Source organism: Physeter macrocephalus, chromosome 17, assembly GCF_002837175.3.
Source record: "Physeter macrocephalus isolate SW-GA chromosome 17, ASM283717v5, whole genome shotgun sequence".
NCBI lineage: Eukaryota > Metazoa > Chordata > Mammalia > Artiodactyla > Physeteridae > Physeter > Physeter macrocephalus.
The window spans coordinates 27,973,480-27,989,687 of NC_041230.1; the positions used below are offsets into that span (position 1 = coordinate 27,973,480).

The window sequence follows — 16,208 nt, forward strand, 5'->3', positions numbered from 1 at the left end:
AATGAGGAAGATCTGTACCCCCAGTGCTACCCCTGTGTATGACCCAAGGAGGTCTGTGAAATGAATGGATCTTGGAGAGTCAGGCTCACTTACCAGGACTGAGTGTATCAACTGCAGGGCGAGGGACTTGTTGGAGCCCCCGAGGATCTCAGGAAACTCCTTCTGTGGAAAGAAGCAGGTGCCCTCTCTGTGAGCACAGCAGGTCATCAGAAGGGAAACTGGTCTCCCTGAGGGCCCAGGCACCCGCCTTTCAGAGGGGAGGCTGGCAAGAGCAGGAACCCTTTCAGCCCCCAGAGGTCCATGTGTAAGGAGCAGCCTCAGTGGGTTGGTTGAGCAACGAAGTTTCTTCTCCTCACATTTGATAAGAGGCAGCCATTCCCTGTCATACCTGCAGTCTTGTGGGAGCTGAGTTGCTGCCCTGTGGAAAGGCCATGTTATGGACTGAGTGCGTCCCCTACCAAATTCCTATGCTGAACACCCAGAATGTGACTGTATATTAGGAGAGAGGGTCTTTAAAGAGGTCTTTAGGCTAAAATGAGGACGGTAGGGTAGGCCCTAATCCAGTCCGATTGATGTCCTTATAAGAAGAGAAAATTTGGACGTGCAGAGACTCCAGGGGTGCTCACGCATAGGAAAGACCTTGTGAGGACACAGCAAGAAGGCGGCCACCCGCAAGCCAAGGAGGGTGGCCTCAGAGGAAACCAAACCTGCTGGCACCTTGATCTTGGACTTCTAGCCTCTAGAACATTGAGAAAATAAATTTCTGTTGTTTAAGCCACTAGTCTGTGTTATTTTGTTATGGCAGCCCTAGGAAACTAATACAGGCCACCACTTGGCTTCAACAGCAAGTTAAAAGAGAGGTTGAAAATCTCAAAACTAGTGGTTTATTTATTGCTCTCTTTCTAAAGACCTCTGTCATTAGGGTCTCAGAAGCCAGCAGTTGGCAGGGGCAGGCAGCTTAGTGAGGCTGCAAAGAGGATGGTTAAAAACACAGGGGCTGCTTGGTACAGAGTAAGAGCTACGAGCAATTATTTTTAAAATGACCCTTCCCTAGCCAATATCACAGCTTAAAAGCATGAGGGGGTAGAAGTAGTATTCACTTGTCAAATGAATTTCTCTGGTACATCTTCTGCTGAAAATCTTGGGGTAACGAGTCATGACAGATATTTAAACATATCTGTCTTCTCCCAGAGTCATTGAAATAATCTACAAGTACATTTTAACTACAAGACCCCTCTCTGTAAGTTCAGGAGCTAGGATTGGTTTTTGGAGATTTCCCATGGTCTCAAACAACCAGCAATGGTCACACAGAATGACAGCACCCATGCAGCCTCTTGTGCATGCAGACCTGGGCACCAAGTTCTGGTCTCCCACTTGAATAATTCCAATATCTAACATTTACTGAGCACTTAGACTATATGCCAGGCTACCTGATGTGTACCTGTGAGGTGGGTAATAACATTAGCCCTATTTCATAGATGAGGGAACAGAGGTTCAGAGAGGTTAGGGAGCTCCCTATAGGTCACACAGCAGGTAAATGGAGAACTCAGCGTTTACAGGCAGAGCCTAAATACACAAAATTTATACACTGCTGTCTCCTCTCTAGCTAGGAGACTTAGGAAAGTCACATTAGCCTCTTTGAGTCTCAGTTTCTTTAGCTGCAAAATGGGGATAATAATGCCTGTTTGCAAGTTGTACAGACAGCATGCACTTGGCTTATGGAAGGCACTCAGTCACAGTGGTTATGGTGGCGTGGCTATTATCAGTAGCGGCTGCCTTCCTTTTTCTAGCACAGATCCAGAAAGCATTAAAAAACCTAACTTAAGCCACAGCCTGTGACTCAGTTGCCTCATTTATGAGGGAAAAAAATCCCCAACCCTACTTACCCCGAAACACTGGTCTATGTGTCAAATTAATAATTACCAGAACACGCCTTTAACAGCTCAGTGAACTCAGGGTTCTGATTCTGATTCTAGAGTGTCACCAACTAGCCTTGTAACTCGACAAACTTCTGTATTTCATAACCGCACTTCCCCCAGCTTGAAAGGTAGAGGTTGGTCTGCAGAAATGAACTTTGATATATTAAGAATTGAGCACTCTGCTCTTCTGAGGACAGATGAAAAGCTTATTTTGAATGGGGGAGGGTCTTCTCAAACTACAGGGTCAAGAAATCATGGCTCCCACTCAGCATTCAGGCCTCAGCTCAAATGATCCCTCCTCAGAGAAGCCTTTCCCGACCCCTGCTTCCCTCCCTAAAGAAGCCTCCTCTTCCCAGTCTATGTCCTTCATAGCGCTTAGACTCTCTGAAACCATCCTTTCAATCTTGCATGTCACCCGTCTCTCCCCTTGAGAATGTCAGCTGGCAAAAAGCAGGAACCATGTGACTTGCTCACTGCCAAATGCTAGTTTTTTATGAGTGCAGGGCACATAGTAAATGCTTGGTTCATACTTGTTGAATGAATGAAACAATTCAATAATTTTGCAACTTGCACTGCCTTAGAGAGCGTTCTTGGAAATCAAATGCCAGAACCAAGGCTGGACATGAGAGTGTAAAGGACTGAAGTTTTCTAAACCTGTATGAATTTCACCTTTGAGGTAGTAGCAGTGCTTATTTGAAACAATCATTTGTAATGTTTTGAACAAAGTTCAAATGGGTCCAATCCTCTCTTACTTTGTTGTAGAGTTGTTTCTTTAAACCTATACGAGGAGCAGCGTGGACACTTGCTACGGCTGCCCCCAATCTGTAGTTCTCTTCCTTCAGAGAGAGGAAAGATGAGAAGTACACCCAAGCTGCGTACTTGGGTGATGGGCTCCAGCCCTTATAACGCTGGGTGAAATCTATGGGCGTACCCAGTGTGAAGCAAACAGCTGCCTCACTGTTGAGGGGCCAGAAGGAGGCACAGCAGGAATTCTCACCATGGGCAGCAGGAAGCCACACTCGTGGTTATTGACTCCGATGATAGAAGGAACCGGCTTAAATGATTTTTGAGCCAATAGGTCTAAAGGGTCATGAGGAAAGAAAAAGCCATCAACCACTCGAGTGAAAGACTTGGTTTTCTGAAATAAGGAAGAAGAGAAAAATCGGCAGCTGCTTCTCTTCGCGAAATCTGCTGTCCCCAAACCCTAGCCGAGCTGAGCCAACCCACTATAGCAAAGGGCATTAAGAAGGGAAAAATAAGCCACTCTTGGCCCATCCCAACACATCAGTGCTGCCTGGCCAGCTCTGCCATTCATTTAGGCAAAGGGGCTCAACTTTTCTGGGCCTTAATTTCCTCATCTGCTAAATAGGGATAATAATAGTAATAACCTAAGAAATATAATACCCCTGCACAACGGTCCTCAGAGCATGGCTCCCGGATCAGCAGCTGTCAGCATCGCCTGGGAACTTGTTAGAAATGCAAATTCTCATGCTCCATCCCAGACCTGCTGAATACAAAACTCTGGGGGGTGGAGTCCAGCAAACAGCCCTCCAGGTGAGTCTGATGCATGCTCAAGTGTGGAACCACTGGCCAAATGCAATGGGCAGAGTGGTGAGGGGAGGGGATGGCCAGGGTAGTGTGGGTTGGTGTGAGCATCTTCCTGAGGCATCTTCCTCAGCACTGGGCCTTGGATCTGGATGGGTATTTCTTGGGTCTTAGGAAGAAACACCTGGCTCTATTCATGATTTCTTTTTAGGTCTCTGTTCTGGGAGTGGGGGTAGAAGGGAGCACACAAAAGAGCTTTCACACTACACTGGGTCAAGAACTTATTACCCATTTCCTGGACCCTAGTAAAACTCACAGCAGATTCTCAATCCATGCCAAATAACTATTTAACAAATGTTAGAACTGAACAGGTAAGGACCTCATTCTCTCAAGGACTACCAGAGGGTCTCAAGATTGGAAGATTAGACATAAAAGATCATCCAGTCCAATGAACCATCCAGTGATTGAAATTTGTCAGCAGTCATGTAGACCCTGCTTGCATACCTACAGAGGTGGGTATCTCACTGCCTTCTAAAGGAGCCGGTCCTTTTTCAGACAGCTGAGTTTTTAGAAAGTTCTTGGTCATCTCAAGCCAAAATGGCTTCCCCACTTCCAGCTCTTTTTTTTTTTTTTTGCGGTACGCAAGCCTCTCACTGTTGTGGCCTCTCCCATTGTGGAGCACAGGCTCCGGACGCGCAGGCTTAGAGGCCATGGCTCACGGGCCCAGCCACTCCGCGGCATGTGGGATCTTCCCGGACTGGGGCACGAACCCGTGTCCCCTGCATCGGCAGGCGGACTCTCAACCACTGCGCCACCAGGGAAGCCCCCAACTTCCAGCTCTTGATCTGGACTTTAGTTTCTAGTGGCCTGTGGAGCAAATGTGGTCTCTCTTCACAGTGAGATGCCTTCAATGATATAGAGACAACCTTTGTATTTTGTTGGGTCTTATCCAAGCTAAGCAGCACCCTGGCTTGTCAATGTCCATAAATTACCTATAAGGGTTCTATATGCCACATTGCTTTTTTACAGCCTTTATTATGAATCCCCAACCCCCATCTGTCCAAGTCCCAAATCAAAATAAATAAGGGAGTGGTAGGATTTGTCTACCACTCCATTCAAAGGGCAACACTGTCCCCAAACTCTCCCCTCCCTCTTCACCTGGTTGATGCTCAGCAACTCCTTGGAGGATTTTGCCCGCAGGCACTGTAGCAGGGCCACGGAGTCTCACACGTTGCAGGCACAAATATCTGCAACCATCTGCAACTATTTCCAGAGAAGGAACAGGTCAGTGCACAGGACTGAAAGCCTCCAGGAAAATGAAAGTTGGAAAATGTCCTCAATCCAGCCCCAGGCTGGTGCTTTATATATGAAGTCCAGGCTGCTGCCTCTCCCCACCCCCATGTGCCCATAATGGAATGCACACATTGAGGACAGGTTGGCACTGCATCATCCTTACTCTCTTGCCTGACCCTCCTTGTCATCTTTAGCAATCACCAGAGCTGGATCCATCTCAGCTTATCAGCTCTGCTCCAGCCCCACCCCAGCCTGGAACATCTGAACATGCCCTGAGCATCCTTTTTCTATCTCTATACCAATTCCATTCATTCTTTGAGGCCCAAGTCCCATCTTTTCCAGGATATTCTTTTAGACCATTGCAGCCCCCATGAGCCCCTTCCTCTTCTAATCTCCTGTTACTCCAAGTGTCCTCACCTCCTCTACTTAGCTCTTTGCTAAACACCTTCTTGCCCTGTCATTGGACTTCACACATGTGTAGAACTTGTCCCTTGAGAGTGGTGGTCCTTACTCTTCTGGGAGTCATGGATGCTCTGAGAATCCAATGGAAGCTACAGACCTTCTCTCTGGAAAATGCACAAACATAGTGTCTCCATACAACTGTAAGAGTTCTAGGACCACCTCTCAAACTCTCCATGGATTCCAGGTTAAAAATCCTTGCCAGAAAAAGATTATAGTCTTCTCAAGTTAGTATATGTCTTCTCCACTTATAAACCCATAGGTCTTAAAATAGAGCAGGGAAAACAATGAGCACTCAATATGTGTGTGGCGAATGCACAAACTAAAGAAAGCTTGATATATCATGTTACGAAAATCAATATTCCCTGTGTATTGAGGGTATATTTTTTTTTACCATATTATAACTCTATGTTCCCACTCTTGGTGTAAGTTGTTATTTTCTACAAGGTGTTTAAGAAAATGCACCACTAAAGCGAATAATACCCAGGAGATGGCTCCACAGTCCAGGGCTTAATTAATATTCATTGAATGAATCAGCTCATTCGTTAACTCATTCATTCAGCAAACATTTATAATCACCTAATATATACCAGACATTATGCTGGGACATGAAAGATATAGAGACCTTGGTCTCTAGGTCCTCTTATCTGGTACAGCACTAAGACAAGATGATAGATGACAAATATCTAGGGCATATGCCTCACTTCCCCCTCACAATCTCATGCCAGACAGCATTTATCAGTCACAGCATTATTTCACACTGAGCTGGAAACAACCTCAGAATCTTTCTTAACACAGTACTCTAGGTGGAGTAGATTTAGTACAGGAGAAAAGCCATACATAATACAGAGGACTGAATTATATATCACAAGCAAAGAGTAATGGATAAGATGTAAGAACTGTTACACATATGCTTATACACACACACACACACACACACACGCACTCATGCATACCAGCAGTAGTGCATTGTGTACCTGGACCCATTTCCTATTGAACCAGCCCTTCCATGGAGCAACAAGGGTCACCTTGGGCCAACATCAGATACTTTGGTCATGGTCAGTAAGGATAGCCAAGCTCATGGTCTATGGACACCTGACCACATTCTCTCCTGACTAAGGAGAGGAAGCTGGAGAAGAGTTAACAACATACCTACATCATCATTCCTCTCGTAATCAGGGGCCTTCAGGTAAGGGACGATGGCCACCCCACTCTCCATGATGGCTCCGTGGAATAAGCCTTTGGCCATGAGGGACAGAATCTGGAGAGAGAACACAGGAGACCCCGGAAAAGTTATCCAGGGGGCTCCCCACCTATCACACACAAAACCCAGCCCTTCTTTAAAGAAAACTTCCCAGGAAGCCTTCTTAAGAGCTCTAAACTTAGAGGGAAAAAAGTCCTGGTTTGGGGGTTTCAAGGACTAGCTGCGAAGGTTTGGGCAAGTTTTCTAACCTCTCCGAGCCCCAGGTTCCTCATGAACTTGGAGGTCAAGCATTCTGCCATGGGAGTGCTAGCTCCTTCACCCCCCGTCCTTGAAATGAGACTGAGCCCCTAACTCACGATGTATTTGTGAGGCTCGAGGGAGACAATGTGTTTATAAGTGTTTGTTCACCATGAAAGCAATTAGATGTGAATGACTCATTGTCCTCATTTTTGTCACCTCAAAAATGAGGTGACACCGAGGTTCCTTCAAGTCCCAAAGAGAAGAACTCACAAGGCTGGAAACACTTATAGCTCCTGCTGACTCGCCGAAGATGGTCACGCAGTGTGGGTCCCCACCAAAGAACTCGATGTTCTCCTGGACCCAGGTCAGGGCAGCCACCTGGTCCATGAAGGCCCAGTTCCCCACTGCGTGCTTGTCCCCTGTGCTGTGGACAAGAGGCAGGGTGAGAATGCTCAGTTGGCCGCTGTCTGCTTCTCACAGCCCAGGGAGTGGGTTGCAGAGGCCGTGAGCTGGGGTCAGGGCATCGCCACCTCAGCTGGAAAGGAGCTGAGAGTCAGAGGCCTGGGGCAGCTGGGAAAACCAGGCTTAATTCTCACCCTCTGCTGGGATTTGGGTTTCTTTGAGAATCTGATGATAGCTCCACACCCCAGAAAAATGCACAGACGATCTTATATGTGCAATTCAGGGTAGTCACAGGCTCTCCTGAATCCATGGATTCCAGAAAAGTCCTGCTCCTGAGAGTTGGTCTGTACCAGGAAGCAAGACCTCCCTGGGCACAGGTGTTCCAATGAATGACTAAATGAATAATAATGATAATAATAGCAGCTGCTGCAGCACCATGCACAATGCTGTCCCAAGGGCTTTTACAGCTGATGCTCCTATAATCCTCCCACCCTGTGAGGTAGGTGGTGCTGGTCTTTCTCCTTTAACCCTCTGGGTCCTCTCTTCACCCTTCTCCACCCTGTTCTCAAAGGACTGACCTTTATGAACTGCGGCCAGTGGGAGACACCAGCGGGGGCTTCAGGGTGGGATACTGAGGGACTGGGAAGTTTATTCTGCCACCCCATGTCCCACCACCCTCTTCTGGGAAGTGGTTTGGGCAGTGGCTGCATTTCTCTGCAGCCACAGCTCACGTCACCCCCATGCCCAGCAATGATATCTGCAAGCATGCTCTAAGGATACTGATGGATTCATCATTTCCTTCTCACAGACAGGAAATGGAGGCACAGAGAGGTTAAATCCCTTGCCCAGGAGCTAGAAAGTTACAGATTTGGATCCAGGCTCCTAACCATGTTCCATGCTGCTGCCCTTGCAGAATAGCCTGTTTCCCAGGATGAGTGGACAATTAATGGGGAAACAAGGGGAAACACACAGAATCAAAGAAATGCCTAGACCAAAACATTCGTGTGGTACCCACCATGTACGAGAGTAACCCCGAGATCATAGTCTACTCCTCCTCTGTCCTCCAGTCTCCCACACCACTCCTCCCCTTGGTTCCCTTTCTCTGTCCATGACCCCTGGGCTGGCCCTAACTCCGCCTTCTCTCTCCCACAGCCTCCGCATCTGGTCAGGAGCCACGTATGCCCCGCCAATTTTACCTCCATTCCATCATAGGCCCCACATTGGTCCCCATTCCTCCATTTCTGTTTATCCTGATTCATAATCTGGTCACTTATGATCTGGGTGACCTTGAGCAAGTCACTTAACTTGCTTTGCCTCAGTGTTCTCATGTCTGAACGGGGTTAATAACGGTGCCTGCTTCACATGGTTGTTGTGAAGATTGACGGCGCAGGCACACAGCAAGTGCCATGTACATGTTAGCAATCCCTCCAGCCTGCTTCACCCCCTGACCTGCACCTATGCTGTACAGCAGCCTCCCTACCGGACTCCCCATCTGAAGGCCAGGCGCCCCTAGTCCAGCCTGCGCTCTGCTCTGGAGTGACCTTCCTATTATACTGCTCTGCAGGGCACTCCTGGGTCCCTCCTTCTTTTAAAAAAAATTTTTTTAAATTAATTTATTTATTTTTGGCTGCGTTGGGTCTTCATTGCTGCGCGTGGGCTTTCTCTAGTTGCAGCAAGCGGGGGCTACCCTTCACTGTGGTGCGCGGGCTTCTCATTGCGGTGGCTTCTCGTTGCAGAGCATGGGCTCTAGGCATGTAGGCTTCAGTAGTTGTGGCACGTGGGCTCAGCAGTTGTGGCACACGGGCTTAGTGGCTCTGCGGCATGTGGGATCTTCCTGGACCAGGGCGCGAACCCATCTCCCCTGCACTGGCAGACGGATTCTTAACCACTGTGCCACCAGGGAAGTCGCTTGTCCCTCCTTCTTTATCCAATAAAAACCAGTCGCCGTGAACAGCCTAGTATTCAAGGTCTTTCCCAATCAGGCCTGTCCCTACCTTTTCACATCCATCTCCTGTTATATCCTCACCTACCTATCTACTAGAACCCAGACGTTATAAGCAATTTTTGGAAAACTTTCTGTCGAAGGAATCTTAGGCAGAATCCCAATGTACAGACCTGCTAAAAGTGTAATCAGGGCACCCCTCTCAGGCCTTCTTGCCTCCACCGCAGCCCCAGAGCCACCTCCCCGTTCTATGTGCTCAAAGCCCAGTTTGCAGATTTTGCTCCAGGCCCAGGTGCTGCTACATTTCTTTCCAACTTCCCAGCCTTTGCTCAGACAGCTCCTTTTGCCAAGTGTGCTTTCTCCCAACGCCTCCTCCCCAAACCCAACCTAATCTTTAAAGTGCAATTCAAATTCCACCTCTCTCAGGAAGCCTCGCTGTTTCTGGAGGCTCCCTCTGTTTCTACAGCTCCGTCGCCTCTCACCCTCAGAGCATTACTCATGTCCTGCCTGGTAGGGTATTTGTGTCTCTGTGTTATCTCCCCCATGACACTGAGAGCCTCTCGAGGGTAGGATTCACGCTGGACTCCTTGCCACCTTCCCCGTAGTTTCTGACCGTGGCCTCTCACTACTCCTTTGGCTCACCCTGCATCCTGGCCAGGGCTTAGGTTCTGCCATGTTCTAAGTAGGATAATGGAAGTGGCCAAGAGCCCCAGCTCTATTCTGTGACCTCTGGGAAGTTGCTTCACCTCTCTGTGCCTCTATTTTTCAACTGTAAAATGGGAATAACAACAGTAAGTTTCTCATAGAATTATTCTGAGGGGGAGCTATAGTGGATGCATAGCAAGTGCACAACACCATGCCTGGCTCATAGTGAGCACCTGAAACATGTTCGATGTTACTGGGGGAAGGGAAGCCATGCAATGGAGTGATTATTCTCAGGTGAGCGCCTGAGGAGCCTTGATGTGGGCCCTATGGCAGAGACTACGAACTGCTCACACACCCTGTTTCCTCACCTTCTAGGGCACACATCCCCCTTACAGTTGGGTGTGGCTATTATGACTGAGTCCTACCAGTTGTATGTGAACACAGTGATAATCGCCACCTCCAGCTGACCCAGAAAGACCACCCTCTTCATGCTCTTTCTCCATCTGCTGTCCAAGTACAGCAGATCCAAGAGGATCTGGGGCCCTTGAGGAGGGCAGAGCCACAAGATGGAAGGAGCCTGGGTCCCTGATTGACCACATAGAAGAACATCTGTCAGTCAGAAACATTTGATTGGATTTTAGTTGAGTAAGAAGGAGATTTTTATTGTTTTAAGACACTAAGACTTGGGGGTTTACACGTTATAGCCGCTAAAATTACCTAACTAATTTGGGCCAAATTTGTTCAGTGTCACTAAAGGCTCATTTCTCCTTAGCCTGCTGGGCACTGAACCCCCTGTGGCTGCTGTCCAGCTGCCCCTTGGGGATCAGGGGTGTCAATAACTTGGGGAGACTCACTTGAAGAAGCTGAATATTCCTAGCCAGTACTGGATAGTCACAACAAGCACGTCCTCGTAAAAAGCCAGGGCAGACCCATCGAAGATGGATGCTGAGCCAGTCTCGAAGGCACCCCCAGGGAGCCACACCATGACCTAAGGAGGGGAGAGGAACTCTCCAGTCAGCCCACCAGGCACCCATATCCCCTCCCCATGCACGTTGGGACATTCTTTCTTTAGGGAAATATGAATGTCTCACTTTCCTTTCCAAACAGCATCAGAGGTTTTTGTCTTTTGAAGAAGGCCCAGGATTAAGCATGTGGCTTCTGGCATATGAGTGCCTAGGTTTGATTCCCAGCTCTGCCACTGACTAGCTGTGTGACTTTGAGCAGCTTCCTTAACCTCTCTGAGGTTTGTTTTTCTCATCTGTAAGATGTGAAGAATGAAAGTATCTCGTTTATGAGGTTATCATTAGGTTTAAATAAAATTCTTCATCCAAAGTCCATAGAACAATGTTGGTATATTTCAAGAGCTCAGAAAATGTTAACTAAATGTCTTTGAACTTGTTGACCCACAGGAGGATGGAAATCACTGTAAGCCATATATGAGAGGAAAAGCTGCTTTTCTAAGACTTTTCCCTACTTACAGAGAAAAGAGAAGAGAGGAGGGAAAAAAGGGAAGAGAAGTATGGAAGCTTTACTCTACTGATTATAAAAACTGGGACCAGGAAACATCAAACATTCAAATGGTATTATCACAATTTATATACTTCATAATAAATCCCTCCCCTTCTCTTTTTTAAGGTCATATTAGTGACTACCACTCTTGGGGCAGGAAAAGAGAAGAAAGCCACGGAGGAAAAAGGAGAATTGGACAAAGCATTGGCTTTGACACCCGGATCTGCCACTTACTGTGTGTATAACATGGACCAAGTCACTTATGCCCTTCCTGTGCCTCAGCTTCTTCATCTGTAGAATAGGTCCAATAATCCTCAACCACTGGGTTACTGTGGGGGTTAGATGAGATAATGAACTGTGCCTGGCACATAGTCGGCCCTCAATAGGTGCTGCTGTTACAATACAATAGAGGGAGTCTCCATTGCAGTGGCAAGGGGAGAGAGGGTGATAGAGGTTGTGGTTCAAAATTAGATGGTAGAATTACCTTCTCCACTCACTTGTACAGCGACCTTTCACATTCTTAAGTGAAACATTTCACATTATTACCTGACTGTCTTCATTGAAAACAGAAAATTTGAACAAGGCATTTCTCCTCTTTAAAACAGGATTTCCCAAGCTGAAAAATCAGAGTCCTCTGAAGCAGAGTCTTTTCTAAATGTTTACAGACCATTAAATACCCAACAGAGGGGAAAAACAAAACAAAATAAAAATCAAAGATCAAGTCACTGCCAATAAGGAAGCAATCAGAAAAGGAGATAAAGTGAATCTGTCATTAGAATGATTTTTTAAGAAGCTTGGAGCCAGTGTCCGCATGGGCTGGTGCATAGATGTTAAGGTACAGGCAGTCTTCCGACACACTGAGTTTGGGATAATGCACCTTGAGAATGTGTTGATCTGAGAACAGACACTCTGAGTTCTGGAGGCACCTTGAAAAAGAGAAGGAGAAACCCCCAGAGTTGCTGTCAGCAAACTTCCCCGGGAGGGACCAGTTCCCGTGACAGCAGGGAGGCCTTATGGTCTCCTGTGCCTGAGCAGAAGAGGCATACAGCACTCTTGGTACAAAATCTAATAATACCCCAACCCCTATGGTGGCCCAAACAAACAAGCTATAATTCTCTGTGATCTGGTTTCTGGGTAAGAAAGCACATCATACAGAATAATTATGCCATTAACCCCCAGCACCCACCCATGCCTACCCCCATCACCATAATCCAGACACACACATAAAGACTCAAGCTGGCTCAACAATTCCCCAAGCTGTAAAAGGTAGGACACTGGGTTGCGTATCAAGGGTTTTACTCTGGCGGCTCCCCCTTCTGCCCCTACAGGAACAAAAGGACATTTCCAGGCCTTCAACCAGGAACCAACTGAGGTAGACAAGCAGGGAGATTCCTGCATTCAGGCCTTCGCTTAAGCTGGTACCTCTGCCTGGACTGCTCTCTCCCCAGATCTTCTTGCTCATGTTCTTCCCTTTCTTTCAGATTCTGTCAAAATGCTACCTCCTCCAAGAAGCCTTCTGAAATTTCTCCAGTTAGACCTTATATTTCAATTGTTGGTTCTCAGTGGATATCAGTTGAATGAATGAATGAATGAATGAACAGATGAGATTCAGCTTATTGTCTTTGGTCTCTGGACCACATGGGGTCTTCTGTGGCTTAGTGAGTTTTCTGGCACCAGGGTACTCCTTCTGCCTGGGACCCCAATGCCAACAACTAACATGACCCAACCTGAGGGTTTCACAGAATCTGAGAGTCAAAAGATTCTTGGCGATTTCCAAGTCTCACCTCCCATCCAATGCACGAGACACCTCCAAAATTTACCTGCAAACTTCTTGCCCATTTAAGCTTGAAAATTTGCAGTGTCTGGGAGCTCCTGCCCTCCCAGCTCCCCTGGGGCACAGAGACACACTCAGGTATCCATTCCACTCTAAAGCCCTTACCTAGTCTGACTGTGGAGACTAAGCCTGGGGAGAGGTCACATGGAAATGCTTCAACAACTCCTTCTAACCAAAAGACTCAGTAAGCCCATCACAGTGGTTCCCAAACCTGATTGGTCCTCAGACTTCCTAGAGTTTCTTTACAATCCAGTTATCCAGGAATAAATGAATGAATGAACAGATGAGATTCAGCTTATTGTCTTTGGTCTCTGGACCACATGGGGTCTTCTGTGGCTTAGTGAGTTTTCTGGCACCAGGGTACTCCTTCTGCCTGGGACCCCAATGCCAACAACTAACATGACCCAACCTGAGGGTTTCACAGAATCTGAGAGTCAAAAGATTCTTGGCGATTTCCAAGTCTCACCTCCCATCCAATGCACGAGACACCTCCAAAATTTACCTGCGAACTTCTTGCCCATTTAAGCTTGAAAATTTGCAGTGTCTGGGAGCTTCTGCCCTCCCAGCTCCCCTGGGGCACAGAGACACACTCAGGTATCCATTCCACTCTAAAGCCCTTACCTAGTCTGACTGTGGAGACTAAGCCTGGGGAGAGGTCACATGGAAATGCTTCAACAACTCCTTCTAACCAAAAGACTCAGTAAGCCCATCACAGTGGTTCCCAAACCTGATTGGTCCTCAGACTTCCTAGAGTTTCTTTACAATCCAGTTATCCAGGCCCAGCTTTGGGGATTCAGATTTAGGAAGTTTGGAAGGGAGCCCAGGAAATCTGCTTGTTCTAAACCAGACGGGGAGCCATGCCATCACAGAAGTCTCACCCACATCTGACCCTCCACATCCTCCCATTGGGCTGCATGATCTTTATCATGTGCTCTGTCCCTACACCCAGGTCACAGGCCACCCATAGGACCGAACCAGCTCTTACAATTTAGGGTAGGACGTAGCGTTTTGGAAATCATTCCAGAGCAATGCAGGCTCTGGTTTTGCAAATCGCAGGAGTCCTACAGGGGGTGCAGCATAAGGGATCCCAAGGAACACGTTCACAGGCATGTCGTTTCCCAGCACAGTAGGTTGCTTCCCCTGGACCCATCCCAGCCTGGTGTTCCTCACTGGTGCATCTGCAGCTGGCCCTAGGGAAACACACAGGGAGGAATCAAGAGCTGGCAGGGAAGAGGCTGGGAATAAGCCAGACTCAGAGCTCCCCACAGTGGGATGTTCTTTCTCAACCCAGAGGCTGTGCAAGCATCTGGACTCCTTCTCAATGAACCCATGTCTACTGCTCCTTCAACATTCCCTTAGAAGTCATCTGCATCAGAGTACCAACTTAATTTCTCCTAGGAGCACAGCACCAAGCCATACCATCTTCCAAAACTTAATTCAGGAACCCATCTCCCTTCTGCTGCACACAAACTTTCCCTGACTATGGAACTGATACACACAAGCCTTTATAGATCCTAGGACCCCACAAAAATCTTCTGGCTCAAAGTTTCCCACATTTCAGTCTTTTTTTTTTTTTTTTTTTCGGTATGCGGGCCTCTCACCGTTGCGGTCTCTCCCGTTGCGGAGCACAGGCTCCGGACGCGCAGGCTCAGCGGCCATGGCTCACGGGCCCAGCCACTCCGCGGCATGTGGGATCTTCCCAGACCGGGGCACGAACCCGTGTCCCCTGCATTGGCAGGCGGACTCTCAACCACTGCGCCACCGGGGAAGCCCATTTCAGTCATTTTTATACCCACCAGCACAATTGCTGGCATGTCTGTGTATCACCCATGTGACTACTGGCTTTTATCTTTTCTTAAAATTAAATTGAAATAAACTTTTAAAAGTTTACTTAGAGGAATTCCAAACAATAACATCTATGGAATTGTGGTTTTAATGACTTAGGTATATGCTTTTGAGTACACATGAAAATACATATACAGCAACAAAAATAAAAAATTCTTTTGCAGCTGCCACCTGAAATCAGCTCATCCACCTCCAGGGGTATGAGGATAATTCTTAGGGAGAATGACAATGCAAGCTTCTCAGTTTCTACATCGAATATGGAGCCTTGAGAAGTTAGCTGCTCAACTATTTACTTAGCAGGACTCAGATTTCTTGGCATTATCTATTCTAATGTCATTTCAATAGTGACAGTCCTCCCTGGGCAGTTGGCATTACAGAAGCACAGGCTCCATCCCACGCCCCTCTCTGGTGCCTAGGACAGAGGGCTCTCCAAACTCCCAAAGGTGCGAACAACCCAAGGAAGAAAGGGACTGCCCATTTCAGACGTCTGGATGTTCAAACTGCCCACCTTTGAGGTGACCGTAAATCCCAGGAGGTGAATGGGGGGTGGGGTGGGAATATCTAAAATGTTTCCAGCTTGTCTGCAGGGTTTACTCATTTTGGTTTAATATTAAGCATACAAGATCCAGCAATCCCACTCCTGGGCATATATCCAGACAAGACTACAATTCAAAAAGATACATGCACCCCTATGTTCATAGCAGCACTATTCACAGTAGCCAAGACATGGAAACAACCTAAATGTCCATCAACAGATGAATGGATAAAGAAGATGTGGTACATATATACAATGGAATAAATACTACTCAGCCATAAAAAAGAACAAAATAATGCCATTTGCAGCAACATGGATGCAACTAGATATTATCATACTAGGTGAAGTAAGGGAGAAAGACAAATAACATATGATCTCACTTACATGTAGAATCTAAAATATGACACAAATGAACCTATCTATGAAACAAAAACAAAATCAGGGACATTAGAGAGTAGACTGGTGGTTTCCAAGGGTGGGGGGAGAGGGCAGGAGTGGGAGTTTGGGATTGGCAGATGCAAACTGGTATATATAGAATGGATAGACAACAAAGTCCTACTGTATAGCACAGGGAACTATATTCAATATTCTGTGATAAACCATAATGGAAAAGAACATGAAAAAGAATGTATATATGTATAACTGAGTCACTTTGCTATACAGAAGTAGTTAACACAACATTTTAATTCAACGTTACTTCAAGAAAAAATAAATTTAAAAAAAGAACGCCCTGAAATTGCAAAATGAACTATTAAAAAAAACTATTTGCCACTAAAAAAATTGAGCATACAAATATTTTAATTCATTTACTATTTATAGACATGTTTGTTTTAACA

At 46.8% G+C, this 16,208-nt stretch overlaps 1 protein-coding gene across 1 annotated transcript in view; it reads right to left on the bottom strand.

Annotated features, from left to right (window-relative positions):
- Positions 1 to 16,208, bottom strand: part of CES5A (carboxylesterase 5A) — a 75,458-nt gene that overhangs the window by 21,031 nt on the left and 38,219 nt on the right. The window contains 8 exon segments of the mRNA XM_055078911.1: positions 94 to 162; positions 2,917 to 3,057; positions 4,623 to 4,727; positions 6,373 to 6,477; positions 6,931 to 7,084; positions 10,504 to 10,639; positions 11,948 to 12,084; positions 13,978 to 14,182. Of these exon segments, the coding sequence (XP_054934886.1) occupies positions 94 to 162; positions 2,917 to 3,057; positions 4,623 to 4,727; positions 6,373 to 6,477; positions 6,931 to 7,084; positions 10,504 to 10,639; positions 11,948 to 12,084; positions 13,978 to 14,182 (1,052 nt within the window).